The 17,420-nt window shown below is 43.2% G+C and overlaps 1 protein-coding gene across 3 annotated transcripts in view; it reads right to left on the minus strand.

Moving 5' to 3' along the window:
• The window catches only part of mdy (diacylglycerol O-acyltransferase), a 98,097-nt gene that overhangs the window by 2,380 nt on the left and 78,297 nt on the right, over positions 1 to 17,420 (minus strand). For 2 of the 3 annotated variants that reach the window (XM_071671790.1, XM_071671791.1), the window contains one exon: positions 13,111 to 13,261. The exons of the other annotated variant lie outside the window; for it this stretch is intronic. In XM_071671790.1, coding sequence (XP_071527891.1) covers positions 13,111 to 13,261 — 151 coding nt within the window. The remainder of the gene's footprint in view (positions 1 to 13,110; positions 13,262 to 17,420) is intronic. 3 annotated transcript variants of the gene reach the window in all.

Genomic DNA, 17,420 nt, shown 5'->3' on the forward strand with positions numbered 1-17,420 from the left:
ATTGCGCAAAAGATGCTTGTGGCATGAGAAGAGTGGGAGGTGGGCTGTTTAGAAAGGGTAGTGAGTGGTGGGATGAAGAAGTAAGAGTATTAGTGAAAGAGAAGAGAGAGGCATTTGGACGATTTTTGCAGGGAAAAAATGCAATTGAGTGGGAGAAGTATAAAAGAAAGAGACAGGAGGTCAAGAGAAAGGTGCAAGAGGGAAAAAAAGGGCAAATGAGAGTTGGGGTGAGAGACTATCAGTAAATTTTAGGGAGAATAAAAAGATGTTCTGGAAGGAGGTAAATAGGGTGCGTAAGACAAGGGAGCAAATGGGAACTTCAGTAAAGGGCGTAAATGGGGAGGTGATAACAAGTAGTGGTGATGTGAGAAGGAGATGGAATGAGTATTTTGAAGGTTTGTTGAATGTGTCTGATGACAGAGTGGCAGATATAGGGTGTTTGGGTCGAGGTGCTGTGCAAAGTGAGAGGGTTAGGGAAAATGATTTGGTAAACAGAGAAGAGGTAGTAAAAGCTTTGCGGAAGATGAAAGCCGGCAAGGCAGCAGGTTTGGATGGTATTGCAGTGGAATTTATTAAAAAAGGGGGTGACTGTATTGTTGATTGGTTGGTAAGGTTATTTAATGTATGTATGACTCATGGTGAGGTGCCTGAGGATTGGCGGAATGCTTGCATAGTGCCATTGTACAAAGGCAAAGGGGATAAGAGTGAGTGCTCAAATTACAGAGGTATAAGTTTGTTGAGTATTCCTGGTAAATTATATGGGAGGGTATTGATTGAGAGGGTGAAGGCATGTACAGAGCATCAGATTGGGGAAGAGCAGTGTGGTTTCAGAAGTGGTAGAGGATGTGTGGATCAGGTGTTTGCTTTGAAGAATGTATGTGAGAAATACTTAGAAAAGCAAATGGATTTGTATGTAGCATTTATGGATCTGGAGAAGGCATATGATAGAGTTGATAGAGATGCTCTGTGGAAGGTATTAAGAATATATGGTGTGGGAGGCAAGTTGTTAGAAGCAGTGAAAAGTTTTTATCGAGGATGTAAGGCATGTGTACGTGTGGGAAGAGAGGAAAGTGATTGGTTCTCAGTGAATGTAGGTTTGCGGCAGGGGTGTGTGATGTCTCCATGGTTGTTTAATTTGTTTATGGATGGGGTTGTTAGGGAGGTAAATGCAAGAGTTTTGGAAAGAGGGGCAAGTATGAAGTCTGTTGGGGATGAGAGAGCTTGGGAAGTGAGTCAGTTGTTGTTCGCTGATGATACAGCACTAGTGGCGGATTCATGTGAGAAACTGCAGAAGCTGGTGACGGAGTTTGGTAAAGTGTGTGGAAGAAGAAAGTTAAGAGTAAATGTCAATAAGAGCAAGGTTATTAGGTACAGTAGGGTTGAGGGTCAAGTCAATTGGGAGGTGAGTTTGAATGGTGAGAGGCTGGAGGAAGTGAAGTGTTTTAGATATCTGGGAGTGGATCTGTCAGCGGATGGAACCATGGAAGCGGAAGTGGATCATAGGGTGGGGGAGGGGGCGAAAATTTTGGGAGCCTTGAAAAATGTGTGGAAGTCGAGAACATTATCCCGGAAAGCAAAAATGGGTATGTTTGAAGGAATAGTAGTTCCAACAATGTTGTATGGTTGCGAGGCGTGGGCTATGGATAGAGTTGTGCGCAGGAGGATGGATGTGCTGGAAATGAGATGTTTGAGGACAATGTGTGGTGTGGGGTGGTTTGATCGAGTAAGTAACGTAAGGGTAAGAGAGATGTGTGGAAATAAAAAGAGCGTGGTTGAGAGAGCAGAAGAGGGTGTTTTGAAATGGTTTGGGCACATGGAGAGAATGAGTGAGGAAAGATTGACCAAGAGGATATATGTGTCGGAGGTGGAGGGAACGAGGAGAAGAGGGAGACCAAATTGGAGGTGGAAAGATGGAGTGAAAAGGATTTTGTGTGATCGGGGCCTGAACATGCAGGAGGGTGAAAGGAGGGCAAGGAATAGAGTGAATTGGAGCGATGTGGTATACAGGGGTTGACGTGCTGTCAGTGGATTGAATCAAGGCATGTGAAGCGTCTGGGGTAAACCATGGAAAGCTGTGTAGGTATGTATATTTGCGTGTGTGGACGTGTGTATGTACATGTGTATGGGGGGGGTTGGGCCATTTCTTTCGTCTGTTTCCTTGCGCTACCTCGCAAACGCGGGAGACAGCGACAAAGTATAAAAAAAAAAAAAAAAAAAATATATATATATATATATATATATATATATATATATATATATATATATATATATATATATATATATTATCCCTGGGGATAGGGGATTAAGAATACTTCCCACGTATTCCCTGCGTGTCGTAGAAGGCGACTAAAAGGGGAGGGAGCGGGGGGCTGGAAATCCTCCCCTCTCGTTTTTTTTTTTTTTTTTTTTTTTTTTTTCAATTTTCCAAAAGAAGGAACAGAGAATTGGGCCAGGTGAGGGTATTCCCTCAAAGGCCCAGTCCTCTGTTCTTAACGCTACCTCGCTAATGCGGGAAATGGCGAATGGTTTGAATATATATATATATATATATATATATTTCTTTTCTATTTTTTTTTGCTTTGCCGCTGTCTCCTGCGTTTGCGAGGTAGCGCAAGGAAACAGACGAAAGAAATGGCCCAACCCACCCCCATACACATGTATATACATACGTCCAAACACGCAAATATACATACCTACACAGCTTTCCATGGTTTACCCCAGACGCTTCACATGCCCTGATTCAATCCACTGACAGCACGTCAACCCCGGTATACCACATCGATCCAATTCACTCTATTCCTTGCCCTCCTTTCACCCTCCTGCATGTTCAGGCCCCGATCACACAAAATCTTTTTCACTCCATCTTTCCACCTCCAATTTGGTCTCTCACTTGTCCTCGTTCCCTCCACCTCCGACACATATATCCTCTTGGTCAATCTTTCCTCACTCATTCTCTCCATGTGCCCAAACCATTTCAAAACACCCTCTTCTGCTCTCTCAACCACACTCTTTTTATTTCCATACATCTCTCTTACCCTTACGTTACTTACTCGATCAAACCACCTCACACCGCACATTGTCCTCAAACATCTCATTTCCAGCACATCCATCCTCCAGCGCACAACTCTATCCATAGCCCACGCCTCGCAACCATACAACATTGTTGGAACCACTATTCCTTCAAACATATATATAGAGCTTGGGAAGTGAGTCAGTTGTTGTTCGCTGATGATACAGCGCTGGTGGCTGATTCATGTGAGAAACTGCATAAGCTGGTGACTGAGTTTGGTAAAGTGAGTGAAAGAAGAAAGTTAAGAGTAAATGTGAATAAGAGCAAGGTTATTAGGTACAGTAGGGTTGAGGGTCAAGTCAATTGGGAGGTAAGTTTGAATAGAGCAAAACTGGAGGAAGTAAAGTGTTTTAGATATCTGGGAGTGGATCTGGCAGCGGATGGAACCATGGACGTGGAAGTGGATCATAGGGTGGGGGAGGGGGCGAAAATCCTGGGAGCCTTGAAGAATGTGTGGAAGTCGAGAACATTATCTCGGAAAGCAAAAATGGGTATGTTTGAAGGAATAGTGGTTCCAACAATGTTGTATGGTTGCGAGGCGTGGGCTATGGATAGAGTTGTGCGCTGGAGGATGGATGTGCTGGAAATGAGATGTTTGAGGACAATGTGCGGTGTGAGGTGGTTTGATCGAGTAAGTAACGTAAGGGTAAGAGAGATGTATGGAAATAAAAAGAGTGTGGTTGAGAGAGCAGAAGAGGGTGTTTTGAAATGGTTTGGGCACATGGAGAGAATGAGTGAGGAAAGATTGACCAAGAGGATATATGTGTCGGAGGTGGAGGGAACGAGGAGAAGAGGGAGACCAAATTGGAGGTGGACAGATGGAGTGAAAAAGATTTTGTGTGATCGGGGCCTGAACATGCAGGAGGGTGAAAGGAGGGCAAGGAATAGAGTGAATTGGAGCGATGTGGTATACCGGGGTTGACGTGCTGTCAGTGGATTGAATCAAGGCATGTGAAGCGTCTGGGGTAAACCATGGAAAGCTGTGTAGGTATGTATATTTGCGTGTGTGGACGTATGTATATACATGTGTATGGGGGGGGGGGTTGGGCCATTTCTTTCATCTGTTTCCTTGCGCTACCTCGCAAACGCGGGAGACAGCGACAAAGTATAATAAAATATAATATTTTTTTTTTTTTTTTATACATCGTGAAGGGCGTAAATGGGGAGGTGATAACAAGTAGTGGTGATGTGAGAAGGAGATGGAATGAGTATTTTGAAGGTTTGTTGAATGTGTCTGATGACAGAGTGGCAGATATAGGGTGTTTGGGTCGAGGTGCTGTGCAAAGTGAGAGGGTTAGGGAAAATGATTTGGTAAACAGAGAAGAGGTAGTAAAAGCTTTGCGGAAGATGAAAGCCGGCAAGGCAGCAGGTTTGGATGGTATTGCAGTGGAATTTATTAAAAAAGGGGGTGACTGTGTTGTTGACTGGTTGGTAAGGTTATTTAATGTGTGTATGACTCATGGTGAGGTGCCTGAGGATTGGCGGAATGCGTGCATAGTGCCATTGTACAAAGGCAAAGGGGATAAGAGTGAGTGCTCAAATTACAGAGGTATAAGTTTGTTGAGTATTCCTGGTAAATTATATGGGAGGGTATTGATTGAGAGGGTGAAGGCATGTACAGAGCATCAGATTGGGGAAGAGCAGTGTGGTTTCAGAAGTGGTAGAGGATGTGTGGATCAGGTGTTTGCTTTGAAGAATGTATGTGAGAAATACTTAGAAAAGCAAATGGATTTGTATGTAGCATTTATGGATCTGGAGAAGGCATATGATAGAGTTGATAGAGATGCTCTGTGGAAGGTATTAAGAATATATGGTGTGGGAGGCAAGTTGTTAGAAGCAGTTAAAGGTTTTTATCGAGGATGTAAGGCATGTGTACGTGTAGGAAGAGAGGAAAGTGATTGGTTCTCAGTGAATGTAGGTTTGCGGCAGGGGTGTGTGATGTCTCCATGGTTGTTTAATTTGTTTATGGATGGGGTTGTTAGGGAGGTAAATGCAAGAGTCTTGGAAAGAGGGGCAAGTATGAAGTCTGTTGGGGATGAGAGAGCTTGGGAAGTGAGTCAGTTGTTGTTCGCTGATGATACAGCGCTGGTGGCGGATTCATGTGAGAAACTGCAGAAGCTGGTGACGGAGTTTGGTAAAGTGTGTGGAAGAAGAAAGTTAAGAGTAAATGTGAATAAGAGCAAGGTTATTAGGTACAGTAGGGTTGAGGGTCAAGTCAATTGGGAGGTGAGTTTGAATGGAGAAAAACTGGAGGAAGTGAAGTGTTTTAGATATCTGGGAGTGGATCTGTCAGCGGATGGAACCATGGAAGCGGAAGTGGATCATAGGGTGGGGGAGGGGGCGAAAATTTTGGGAGCCTTGAAAAATGTGTGGAAGTTGAGAACATTATCCCGGAAAGCAAAAATGGGTATGTTTGAAGGAATAGTGGTTCCAACAATGTTGTATGGTTGCGAGGCGTGGGCTATGGATAGAGTTGTTCGCAGGAGGATGGATGTGCTGGAAATGAGATGTTTGAGGACAATGTGTGGTGTGAGGTGGTTTGATCGAGTAAGTAACGTAAGGGTAAGAGAGATGTGTGGAAATAAAAAGAGCGTGGTTGAGAGAGCAGAAGAGGGTGTTTTGAAATGGTTTGGGCACATGGAGAGAATGAGTGAGGAAAGATTGACCAAGAGGATATATGTGTATAAAAGAAAGAGACAGGAGGTCAAGAGAAAGGTGCGAGAGGTGAAAAAAAGGGCAAATGAGAGTTGGGGTGAGAGACTATCAGTAAATTTTAGGGAGAATAAAAAGATGTTCTGGAGGGAGGTAAATAGGGTGCGTAAGAAAAGGGAGCAAATGGGAAAATATAATAATAATGTATATATATATATATATATCCTGGGGATAGGGGTGAAAGAATACTTCCCACGCATTCCTCGCGTGTTGTAGAAGGCGACTAGAGGGGACGGGAGCGGGGGGCCAGAAATCCTCCCCTCCTTGTATTTTTAACTTTCTAAAATGGGAAACAGAAGGAGTCACGCGGGGAGTGCTCATCCTCCTCGAAGGCTCAGACTGGGGTGTCTAAATGTATGTAGATGTAACCAAGATGTGAAAAAAGGAGAGATAGGTAGTATGTTTGAGGAAAGGAACCTGGATGTTTTGGCTCTGAGTGAAACGAAGCTCAAGGGTAAAGGGGAAGAGTGGTTTGGGAATGTCTTGGGAGTAAAGTCAGGGGTTAGTGAGAGGACAAGAGCAAGGGAAGGAGTAGCAGTACTCCTGAAACAGGAGTTGTGGGAGTATGTGATAGAATGTAAGAAAGTAAATTCTCGATTAATATGGGTAAAACTGAAAGTTGATGGAAAGAGATGGGTGATTATTGGTGCATATGCACCTGGGCATGAGAAGAAAGATCATGAGAGGCAAGTGTTTTGGGAGCAGCTGAATGAGTGTGTTAGTGGTTTTGATGCACGAGACCGGGTTATAGTGATGGGGGATTTGAATGCAAAGGTGAGTAATGTGGCAGTTGAGGGAATAATTGGTATACATGGGGTGTTCAGTGTTGTAAATGGAAATGGTGAAGAGCTTGTAGATTTATGTGCTGAAAAAGGACTGGTGATTGGGAATACCTGGTTTAAAAAGCGAGATATACATAAGTATACGTATGTAAGTAGGAGAGATGGCCAGAGAGCGTTATTGGATTACGTGTTAATTGACAGGCGCGCGAAAGACTTTTGGATGTTAATGTGCTGAGAGGTGCAACTGGAGGGATGTCTGATCATTATCTTATGGAGGCTAAGGTGAAGATTTGTATGGGTTTTCAGAAAAGAAGAGTGAATGTTGGGGTGAAGAGGGTGGTGAGAGTAAGTGAGCTTGGGAAGGAGACTTGTGTGAGGAAGTACCAGGAGAGACTGAGTACAGAATGGAAAAAGGTGAAAACAATGGAAGTAAGGGGAGTGGGGGAGGAATGGGATGTATTTAGGGAATCAGTGATGGATTGCGCAAAAGATGCTTGTGGCATGAGAAGAGTGGGAGGTGGGTTGATTAGAAAGGGTAGTGAGTGGTGGGATGAAGAAGTAAGATTATTAGTGAAAGAGAAGAGAGAGGCATTTGGACGATTTTTGCAGGGAAAAAATGCAATTGAGTGGGAGATGTATAAAAGAAAGACAGGAGGTCAAGAGAAAGGTGCAAGAGGTGAAAAAGAGGGCAAATGAGAGTTGGGGTGAGAGAGTATCATTAAATTTTAGGGAGAATAAAAAGATGTTCTGGAAGGAGGTGAATAAAGTGCATAAGACAAGGGAGCAAATGGGAACTTCAGTGAAGGGTGCAAATGGGGAGGTGATAACAAGTAGTGGTGATGTGAGAGGGAGATGGAGTGAGTATTTTGAAGGTTTGTTGAATGTGTTTGATGATGGAGTGGCAGATATAGGGTGTTTTGGTCAAGGTGGTGTGCAAAGTGAGAGGGTTAGGGAAAATGATTTGGTAAACAGAGAAGAGGTAGTAAAAGCTTTGTGGAAGATGAAAGCTGGCAAGGCAGCAGGTTTGGATGGTATTGCAGTGGAATTTATTAAAAAAGGGGGTGACTGTATTGTTGACTGGTTGGTAAGGTTATTTAATGGCCCAACCCACCCCATACACAATGTATATACATACACGTCCACACATGCAAATATACATACCTATACATCTCAATGTACACATATACATACACACACAGACACATACATATATACACATGTACATAATTCATACTGTCTGCCTTTATTCACTCCCATCGCCACCTCACCACACACGGAACAACAACCCCCTCCCCACTCATGTGTGCGAGGTAGCGCTAGAAAAGACGACAAAGGCCCCATTCGTTCACACTCAGTCTCTAGCTGTCATGTAATAATGCACCGAAACCACAGCTCCCTTTCCACATCCAGGCCCCACACAACTTTCCATGGTTTACCCCAGACGCTTCACATGCCCTGGTTCAATCCATTGACAGCACGTCGACCCCGGTATACCACATCGTTCCAATTCACTCTATTCCTTGCACCCCTTTCACCCTCCTGCATGTTCAGGCCCCGATCACTCAAAATCTTTTTCACTCCATCTTTCCACCTCCAATTTGGTCTCCCACTTCTCCTCGTTCCCTCCACCTCTGACACATATATCCTCTTGGTCAATCTTTCCTCACTCATTCTCTCCATGTGACCAAACCATTTCAAAACACCCTCTTCTGCTCTCTCAACCACACTCTTTTTATTTCCACACATCTCTCTTACCCTTACATTACTTACTCGATCAAACCACCTCACACCACATATTGTCCTCAAACATCTCATTTCCAGCACATCCATCCTCCTGCGCACAACTCTATCCATAGCCCACGCCTTGCAACCATATAACATTGTTGGAACCACTACTCCTTCAAACATATCCATTTTTGCTTTCTGAGATTATGTTCTCGACTTCCAAACATTCTTCAAGGCTCCCAGAATTTTCGCCCCCTCCCCCACCCTATGATTCACTTCCACTTCCATGGTTCCATCCGCTGCCAGATCCACTCCCAGATATCTAAAACACTTTACTTCCTCCAGTTTTTCTCCATTCAAACTTACCTCCCAATTGACTTGACCCTCAACCCTACTGTGCCTAATAACCTTGCTCTTATTCACATTTACTCTTAACTTTCTTCTTTCACACACTTTACCAAACTCAGTCACCAGCTTCTGCATATTCTCACATGAATCAGCCACCAGCGCTGTATCATCAGCGAACAACAACTGACTCACTTCCCAAGCTCTCTCAACCACAACAGACTGCATACTTGCCCCTCTTTCCAAAACTCTTGCATTCACCTCCCTAGCAACCCCATCCATAAACAAATTAAACAACCATGGAGACATCACACACCCCTGCCACAAACCTACATTCACTGAGAACCAATCACTTTCCTCTCTCCCTACACGTACACATGCCTTACATCCTCGATAAAAACTTTTCACTGCTTCTAACAACTTTCCTCCCACACCATATATTCTTAATACCTTCCACAGAGCATCTCTATTAACTCTATCATATGCCTTCTCCAGATCCATAAATGCTACATACAAATCCATTTGCTTTTCTAAGTATTTCTCACATACCTTCTTCAAATCAAACACCTGATCCACACATCCTCTACCACTTCTGAAACCACACTGCTCTTCCCCAATCTGATGCTCTGTACATGCCTTCACCCTCTCAATCAATACCCTCCCATATAATTTACCAGGAATACTCAACAAACTTATACCTCTGTAATTTGAGCATTCATCTTTGTCCCGTTTGCCTTTGTACAATGGCACTATGCAAGCATTCCGCCAATCCTCAGGTACCTCACCATGAATCATACATACATTAAATGACCTTACCAACCAGTCAACAATACAGTCACCCCCTATTTTAATAAATTCCACTGCAATACCATCCAAACCCACTGCCTTGCCGGCTTTCATCTTCCGCAAAGCTTTTACTACCTCTTCTCTGTTTACCAAATCATCCTCCCTAACCCTCTCACTTTGCACACTACCTCAACCAAAACACCCTATATCTGCCACTCTATCATCAAACACATTCAACACACCTTCAAAATACTCACTACATCTCCTTCTCACATCACCACTACTTGTTATCACCTCCCCATTAGCCCCCTTCACTGAAGTTCCCATTTGTTCCCTTGTCTTATGCACTTTATTTACCTCCTTCCAAAACATCTTTTTATCCTCCCTAAAATCTAATGATACTCTCTCACCCCAACTCTCATTTGCCCTCTTTTTCACCTCTTGCACCTTTCTCTTGACCTCCTGTCTCTTTCTTTTATACATCTCCCACTCATTTGCATTACTTCCCTGCAAAAATTGTCCAAATGCCTCTCTCTTCTCTTTCACTAATAATCTTACTTCTTCATCCCACCACTCACTACCCTTTCTAATCTGCCCACCTCCCATGCTTCTCATGCCACAAGCATCTTTTGCATGGGCCATCACTGCTTCCCTAAATACATCCTATTCCTCCCCCACTCCCCTTACCTCCTTTGCTCTCACCTTTTTCCATACATATACATACACAAATACATATTCGTACTCGCTTGCCTTCATCCATTCCCGGCGCCACCCCGCCCTACAGGAAACATCATTGCCACCCCGGGTCAGCGAGGTAGTACCAGGAAAACAACAACAAAAAAAAACTCATTCATTCACATTTATTCTCTAGCTGTCATGTGTAATGCACCAAAACCACAACTCCCTATCCACATCCAGGCCCCACAGACCTTTCCATGGTTTACCCCAAATGTTTCACATACCCTGGTACTGTCCATTGCCAGCACATCAACCCCGGTTTACCACATTGTTCCAATTCACTCAATTCTTGCACACCTCTCACCCCCTGTATGTTCAGACCCTGATCGCTCAAAATCTTTTCCACTCCATTCTTCCACCTCCAATTTGGTCTCCTGCTTCTCCTTGTTCCCTCCAGTTCTGACACATATATCCTCTTTGTCAACCTTTCCTCACTCATTCTCTCCATATGTCTAAACCATTTCAATACACTCTCTTCTGCTCTCTTGAACACACTTTTTATTACCAAACCTCTCTCTTACCCTTTCATTACTAACTCGATCAAACCACCTCACACCAACACATCCACCCTCTGTACAACCCTATTTACAGCCCAATCTTCAAGCATATAATACTGTTGAAACTACTATTCCATCAAACATACCCATTTTACTCTCTGAGTTAACATTCTTTTTTTCCACACATTCTTTGTCATTCCCAGAACCTTTGCCCCCTACCCCACCCAATAACTTACTTCCACTTGTATGGTTCCATTCGCTGCTAAGTCCACTCCCAGATATCTAAAATACTTCACTTCCTTCAATTTCTCACCATTCACTCACACCCCAACTAACTTGTCCCTCAACCCTACTGAACCTAATAACCTTGCTCTTACTCACACTTACTCTCAACTTTCTCCTTTCACACACTTTTCCAAACTCAGTCACCATCTTTTACAGTTTCTCACTTGCATCATCCACCAGTGCTGTATCATCAGTGAACAACAACTCTGACACTTCCCAGGCCCTCTCATCCCAAAGAGACTGCATACTCACCCCTCTCTCCAAACTCTTACATTTACCTCCCTAACCACCCCATCCATAAACAAATTAAACAACCACGGGGACATGACCCCCCTGATGCAGACCGACCTTCATTAGGAACCAATCACTCTCCTCTCTTCCTACTCGTTCACTGCCTTACATCCTTGAAAAACTTTTCACTGCTTCTAGCAGCTCACTCCCACATTGTATACTCTTAAGACCTTCCACAAAGCATCTTTATCCACCCTGTCATATGCCTTCTCTAGATCCATAAAAATCACATACAAATCTATCTGTTTCTCCAAGTATTTCTTACACACATTATTCAAAGCAAACACCTGATCCACACATCCTCTACAACTTCTGAAACAAAACTGCTCCTCCCCAATCTGATAGTCTGTACATGCCTTCACCCTCTCAATCAATACCCTCCCATGCATTTTTCCAGGAATACTTAAACTTATGCCTTTACAGTTTGAACACTCACCTTTATCCCCTTTCCCTTTATACAATGGCACCATCCATGCATTCTGCCAATCCTCAGTCACTTCACTATGATCCAAACATAAACCGAATATCCTTACCAACCAATCGACAACACAGTCACCCCCCTTCTTAATAAATTCAACTGCAATACCATCCAAACCCATCACCTTGCCAGATTTCATCTTCCTCAAGGCTTTCACCACCTCTTCTCCTTTCACCAAACCACTCTCCCGACTCTCACTTCACACATCACTACAACACCTTACATCCGCCACTCTATCATCAAACATTTTTAACAAACCTTCAATATACTCACTCCATCTCCTCCTCACTTCATCACTACCAGGCATCACTTCCCCCTTGCTCTCTTCTGATGTTCCCATTTGTCCTCTTGTCTTACGCACATTATTTACCTCCTTCCAAAACATCTTTTTATTCTCCCTAAAGTTTAATGACACTCTCACCCCAACTCTCATTTCCTCTCTTTTTCAACTCTTGCATCATCCTCTTGACCTCCTGCCACTTTCACTTATACATCTCTTGGTTATTTGCCCTCCTTCCTTGCAAGTATCACCAAAAATCTTTCTTTTCTCTTTCACTAACAACTTTACTTCTGCATCCCACCACTCACTACCCTTTCAAACCTGCCCACCTCCCACCTTTCTTATGCCACATGCATCTCTTGCAAATGCCATCACTGCTTCCCTAGATACATCCCATTCCTCACTCACTCCCCTTACTTCATTTGCTCTCACCTTTTACCATTTTTCACTCAATCACTCCAGGTACTTCCTCACAGAAGTCTCCTCTTAGCCGAAAAAAAAAATTACCAGGCACCTTCAAGCTCTTACAGTTACCAGCAGCACACACATGGTCCCTCTATTCTTAATTCTAAATCTTCTGGACCTTGAATGATACAGCTAGAATAAAAGTCATATAGATCATATTCTAAAGCCAACTGTCACCAGCATTTTGTTGACTGATTTAGTAATCTGGCTAAGGTGCACACCTAATTTGTATCGGGATCAATCCATCCTCCTTTTTTTGGTTCCACTGGCCAGTAAACTGTCAGTCTGTGGAGCTTCACAAAAATTTAACTTATTTGTGTCTCACTTACAGAAAGGCCTGGTTAGAAGACTCCTAAAAAATATATGAACAATAATGCTATAACTCATGAATGATCAAAGCTATCTGATCTATAACTAAGATATTATGGGTATGGGAAGAGGATGAATATGGGAAGAATTATCAATATTTTATACAAGCCTGGTATGGGGGAAACTGAACTAAACAAATAATGTTTGTAGTACAATACATATGAATGTTCATAGTTATGCAGCACTTCTGCTATTGGCCCAGCTTTAAAAGAAGATGAGTACTTTGATAGTTATCCAAACGTTACTGAGGAAAAATAGATGTACTACAATGTGGTGGACTATCTTACCTGAACCATCATACCAAGGAACACCCCTATTTTGTACATATGTAGTGGAATGGACACCAGGTATTCGTGCAGAATAGCCGACAGGACAAATACTGCTACTGATGCTGACAATTTGCTGTACTTGATTTTTATCATAGGAACAAAAACATGCCTGAAAAGTATTATACAACTACTTATTCCTGGGAAATACAATAGGATTTCGATAAAGATTTCTTCATAGTTGTGACAGTCAAGATATGTCAGAAAAAGAAGGGTCACTCCTGTAGCTTCTGTTTATGGGCTAGAAGATGGATGCAAGAGTGCATCATCTCATAGTATTTGGAACATAGTAATATATTTCACTGGTATATCACATCGTTCCAATTCACTCTATTCCTTGCACGCCTTTCACCCTCCTCTATGTTCAGGCTCCGATCACTCAAAACCTTTTTCACTCCATCCTTCCACCTCCAATTTGGTCTCCCACTTCTCCTCGTTCCCTCCACCTCTGACACATATATCCTCTTTGTCAATCTTTCCTCACTCATTCTCTCCATGTGACCAAACCATTTCAATACACCCTCTTCTGCTTGCTCAACTACACTCTTTTTATTACCACACATCTCTCTTACCCTTTCATTACATACTCGATCAAACCACCTCACACCACATATTGTCCTCAGACATCTCATTTCCAACACATCCACCCCCCTCTGCACAACCCTATCTATAGCCCACACCTCACAATCATATGAATTGTTGGAACCACTATTCCATCAACCATATCCATTTTTGCTGTCCGAGATAATGTTCTTGCCTTCCATACATTCTTCAATGCTTCCAGAACCTTCGCCCCCTCCCCCCCACCCTGTGACTCGCTTCCGCTTCCATGGTTCCATCCGTTGCTAAATCCACTCCCAGATGTCTACAACACTTCACTTCCTCCAGTTATTCTCTATTTCAAACTTACCTCCCAACTGTTTGCCAATGATACAGCTCTAGTGGCTGATTCGAGTGAGAAACTGCAGAGGTTGGTGAATGAGTTTGGAAAAGTGTGTGAAAGGAAAAGTCAAGAGCAAATCTGAATAAGAGCGAGGTTATTAGGTTCAGTATGGTTAAGGGACAAGTTAATTGGGAGGTAAGTTTGAATGGAGAAAAATTGGAGGAAGTGAAGTGTTTTGGATACCTGGGAGTGGACTTAGCGTGGATGGAACCATGGAAGTGGAAGTGAGTCACAGGGTGGGGGAGGGGTGAAGGATCTGGGAGCAATGAAGAATGTGTGGAAGGCGAGAATGTTATCTCAGAGAGCAAAAATGGACATGTTTGAAGGAATAGTAGTTCCTACAATGTTATATGGTTGCGTGGCATGGGCTACAGACAGGGTTGTATGGAGGAGGGTGGATGTGTTGGAAATGAAACATTTGAGGACAATATGTGGTGTGAGGTGGTATGATCGAGTAAGTAATGAAAGGGTAAGAGGGATGTGTGAAATAAATAGTGTGTGGTTCAGAGAGCAGAAGAGGGTGTGTTGAAATGGTTTGGACATATGGAGAGAATGCATGAGGAAAGATTGACAAAGAGGATACATGTGTCAGAGGTGGAGGGAGAAAGGAGAAAGGCGAGACCAAATTGGAGGTGGAAGGATGGAGTGAAAAAGATTTTGAATGATCAGGGCCTGAACATAGAGGAGGGTGAGAGGTGTGCAAGGAATAGAGTGAACTGGAACGATGTCGTATACTGGGGTCAATGTGCTGTCAATGGACTGAACCATGGCATGTGAAGTGTCTGTGGTAAACCATGGAAAGGCCTGCTAGGGCCTGGATGTGGATAGAGAGCTGTGGTTTCATTGCATTACACATGATAGCTAGAGACTGAGTGTGAATAAATGTGGCCTTTTTTTTGTCTATTTCCTAGTGCTACCTCACTGAAGCAGGGGGTAGCAATGCTGTTTCCTGTGAGGCGGGTTGATTTGTTTATGGATGGGGTTGTTACGGAGATGAATGCAAGAGTTTTGGAAAGAGGGGCAAGTATGCAGTCTATTGGGGATGAGAGAGCTTGGGAAGCGAGTCAGTTGTTGTTCGCTGATGATAAAGCACTGGTGGCTGATTTGGGTGAGAAACTGCAGAAGCTGGTGACTGAGTTTGGTAAAGTGTGTGAAAGAAGAAAGCTGAGAGTAAATGTGAATAAGAGCAAGGTTATTAGGTACAGTAGGGTTGAGGGACAAGTCAATTGGGAGGTAAGACTGGAGAAAAACTGGAGGAAGTGAAGTGTTTTAGATACCTGGGAGTGGATTTGGCAGTGGATGGAACCATGGAAGCGGAAGTGAATCATAGGGTGGGGGAGGGGGCGAAAGTTCTGGGAGCGTTGAAGAATCTGTGGAAGTCGAGAACATTATCTCGGAAAGCAAAAATGGGTATGTTTGAAGGAATAGTGGTTCCAACAATGTTATATGGTTGCAAGGCGTGGGCTATGGATAGAGTTGTGTGCAGGAGGGTGGAGGTGCTGGAAATGAGATGTTTGAGGACAATATGTGGTGTGAGGTGGTTTGATCGAGTAAGTAATAATAGGGTATGAGAGATGTGTGGTAATAAAAAGAGTGTGGTTGAGAGAGCAGAAGGGGATGTTTTGAAATGGTTTGGTCACATGGAGAGAATGAGAGAGGAAAGATTGACCAAGAGGATATATGTGTCAGAGGTGGAGGGAACGAGGAGAAGTGGGAAACCAAACTGGAGGTGGAAAGATGGAGTAAAAAATATTTTGAGTGATCGGGGCCTGAACATTCAGGAGGGTGAAAGGCGTGCAAGGAATAGAGTGAATTGGATGATGTGGTATACCGGGGTCGATGTGCTGTCAATGGATTGAACCAGGGCATGTGAAGCATCTGGGGTGAACCATGGAAAGTTGTGTGGGGCCTGGATGTGGAAAGGGAGCTGTGGTTTCAGTGCATTATTACATGACAGCTAGAGACTGAGTGTGAACGAATGTGGCCTTTGTCGTCTTTTCCTAGTGCTACCTCGCACACATGAGGGGGGAGGGGGTTGATATTTCATGTGTGGCAGGGTGGCGATGGGAGTGAATAAAGGCAGACAGTATGAATTATGTACATGTGTATATATGTATATGTCTGTGTGTGTATATATATATGTATACGCTGAGATGTATAGGTATGTATATTTGCATGTGTGGACGTGTATGTATATACATGTGTATGTGGGTGGGTTGGGCCATTCTTTCGTCTGTTTCCTTGCGCTACCTCGCTAACGCTGGAGACAGCGACAAAGCAAAATAAATATAAAAATACATGAATAATACATACCTAATCACTGTTTCCCGCATCAGCGAGGTAGCGTCATGAATGAGATAAAGAAAGACCCTTCCACTCATATACACATATTTAGGGTGTCCTAAAAAAATTTACTCACTTTATGACACCCTATAACTCACAGAATTTTTTTTCTTTGTTCAGATTCAACTGACCCTAAAAGAATTTCAGAGTTACAGGGTGTTAAAAAGTGAGTACATTTTTCTGACACTCTATAACTCACTGAATTTTTTTAGGGTCAGTGAGTACATATTTTTGGGACACCCTGTATATACATAAATGCCCATACATGCACATATACATATCAACATATACATATACATACACAATCATATACATATATACACATAATTGCATGCCATCATTCATTCCTGTCGCTACCCCGCCAAACAAGAAATAGCATCACTACCTCCGCTTCAGCGAGATAGTGCCAGGAGAAACAGACAAAAAAGGCCACATTCATTCACACCCAGTCTCTAGCTGTCATGTACAATGCACCAAAACCACAGCTCCCTATTCACATCCAGGCTCCAAGGACCTTTCCATGGCTTACCCGACACTTCACATGCCCTGTTCTGTTCATTGACAGCATGTTGATCCCAGTATAACACATGGTTCCAATTCACTCTATTCCTTGCATGCCTCTCACCCTCCTGTATGTTTAGGCCCTGATTGCTGAAAATCCTTTTCACACCATCCTTCCACATCCAATTTGGTCTCCCACTTCTTGTTTCCTTTACCTCTGACACATATATCCTCTTTGCCAATCTTTCCTCACTCATTTTCTGCATTTGTCCAAACCATTTCAACACATCCTCTTCTGCTCTCTCAACCATACTCTTTTTATTTCCACACATCTCTCACCCTTTCATTACTTACTCGATCAAACCACCTCACACCACATACTGTCCTCAAAAATTTCATTTCCAACACATCTACCCTCCACCATACAACTCTATTTAGCCCATGCCTCACAACCATATAACATTGTTGGAACTACTATTCCTTC

This window comes from Panulirus ornatus, chromosome 17 (assembly GCF_036320965.1).
Source record: "Panulirus ornatus isolate Po-2019 chromosome 17, ASM3632096v1, whole genome shotgun sequence".
In the NCBI taxonomy this organism is placed as follows: Eukaryota; Metazoa; Arthropoda; class Malacostraca; order Decapoda; family Palinuridae; genus Panulirus; species Panulirus ornatus.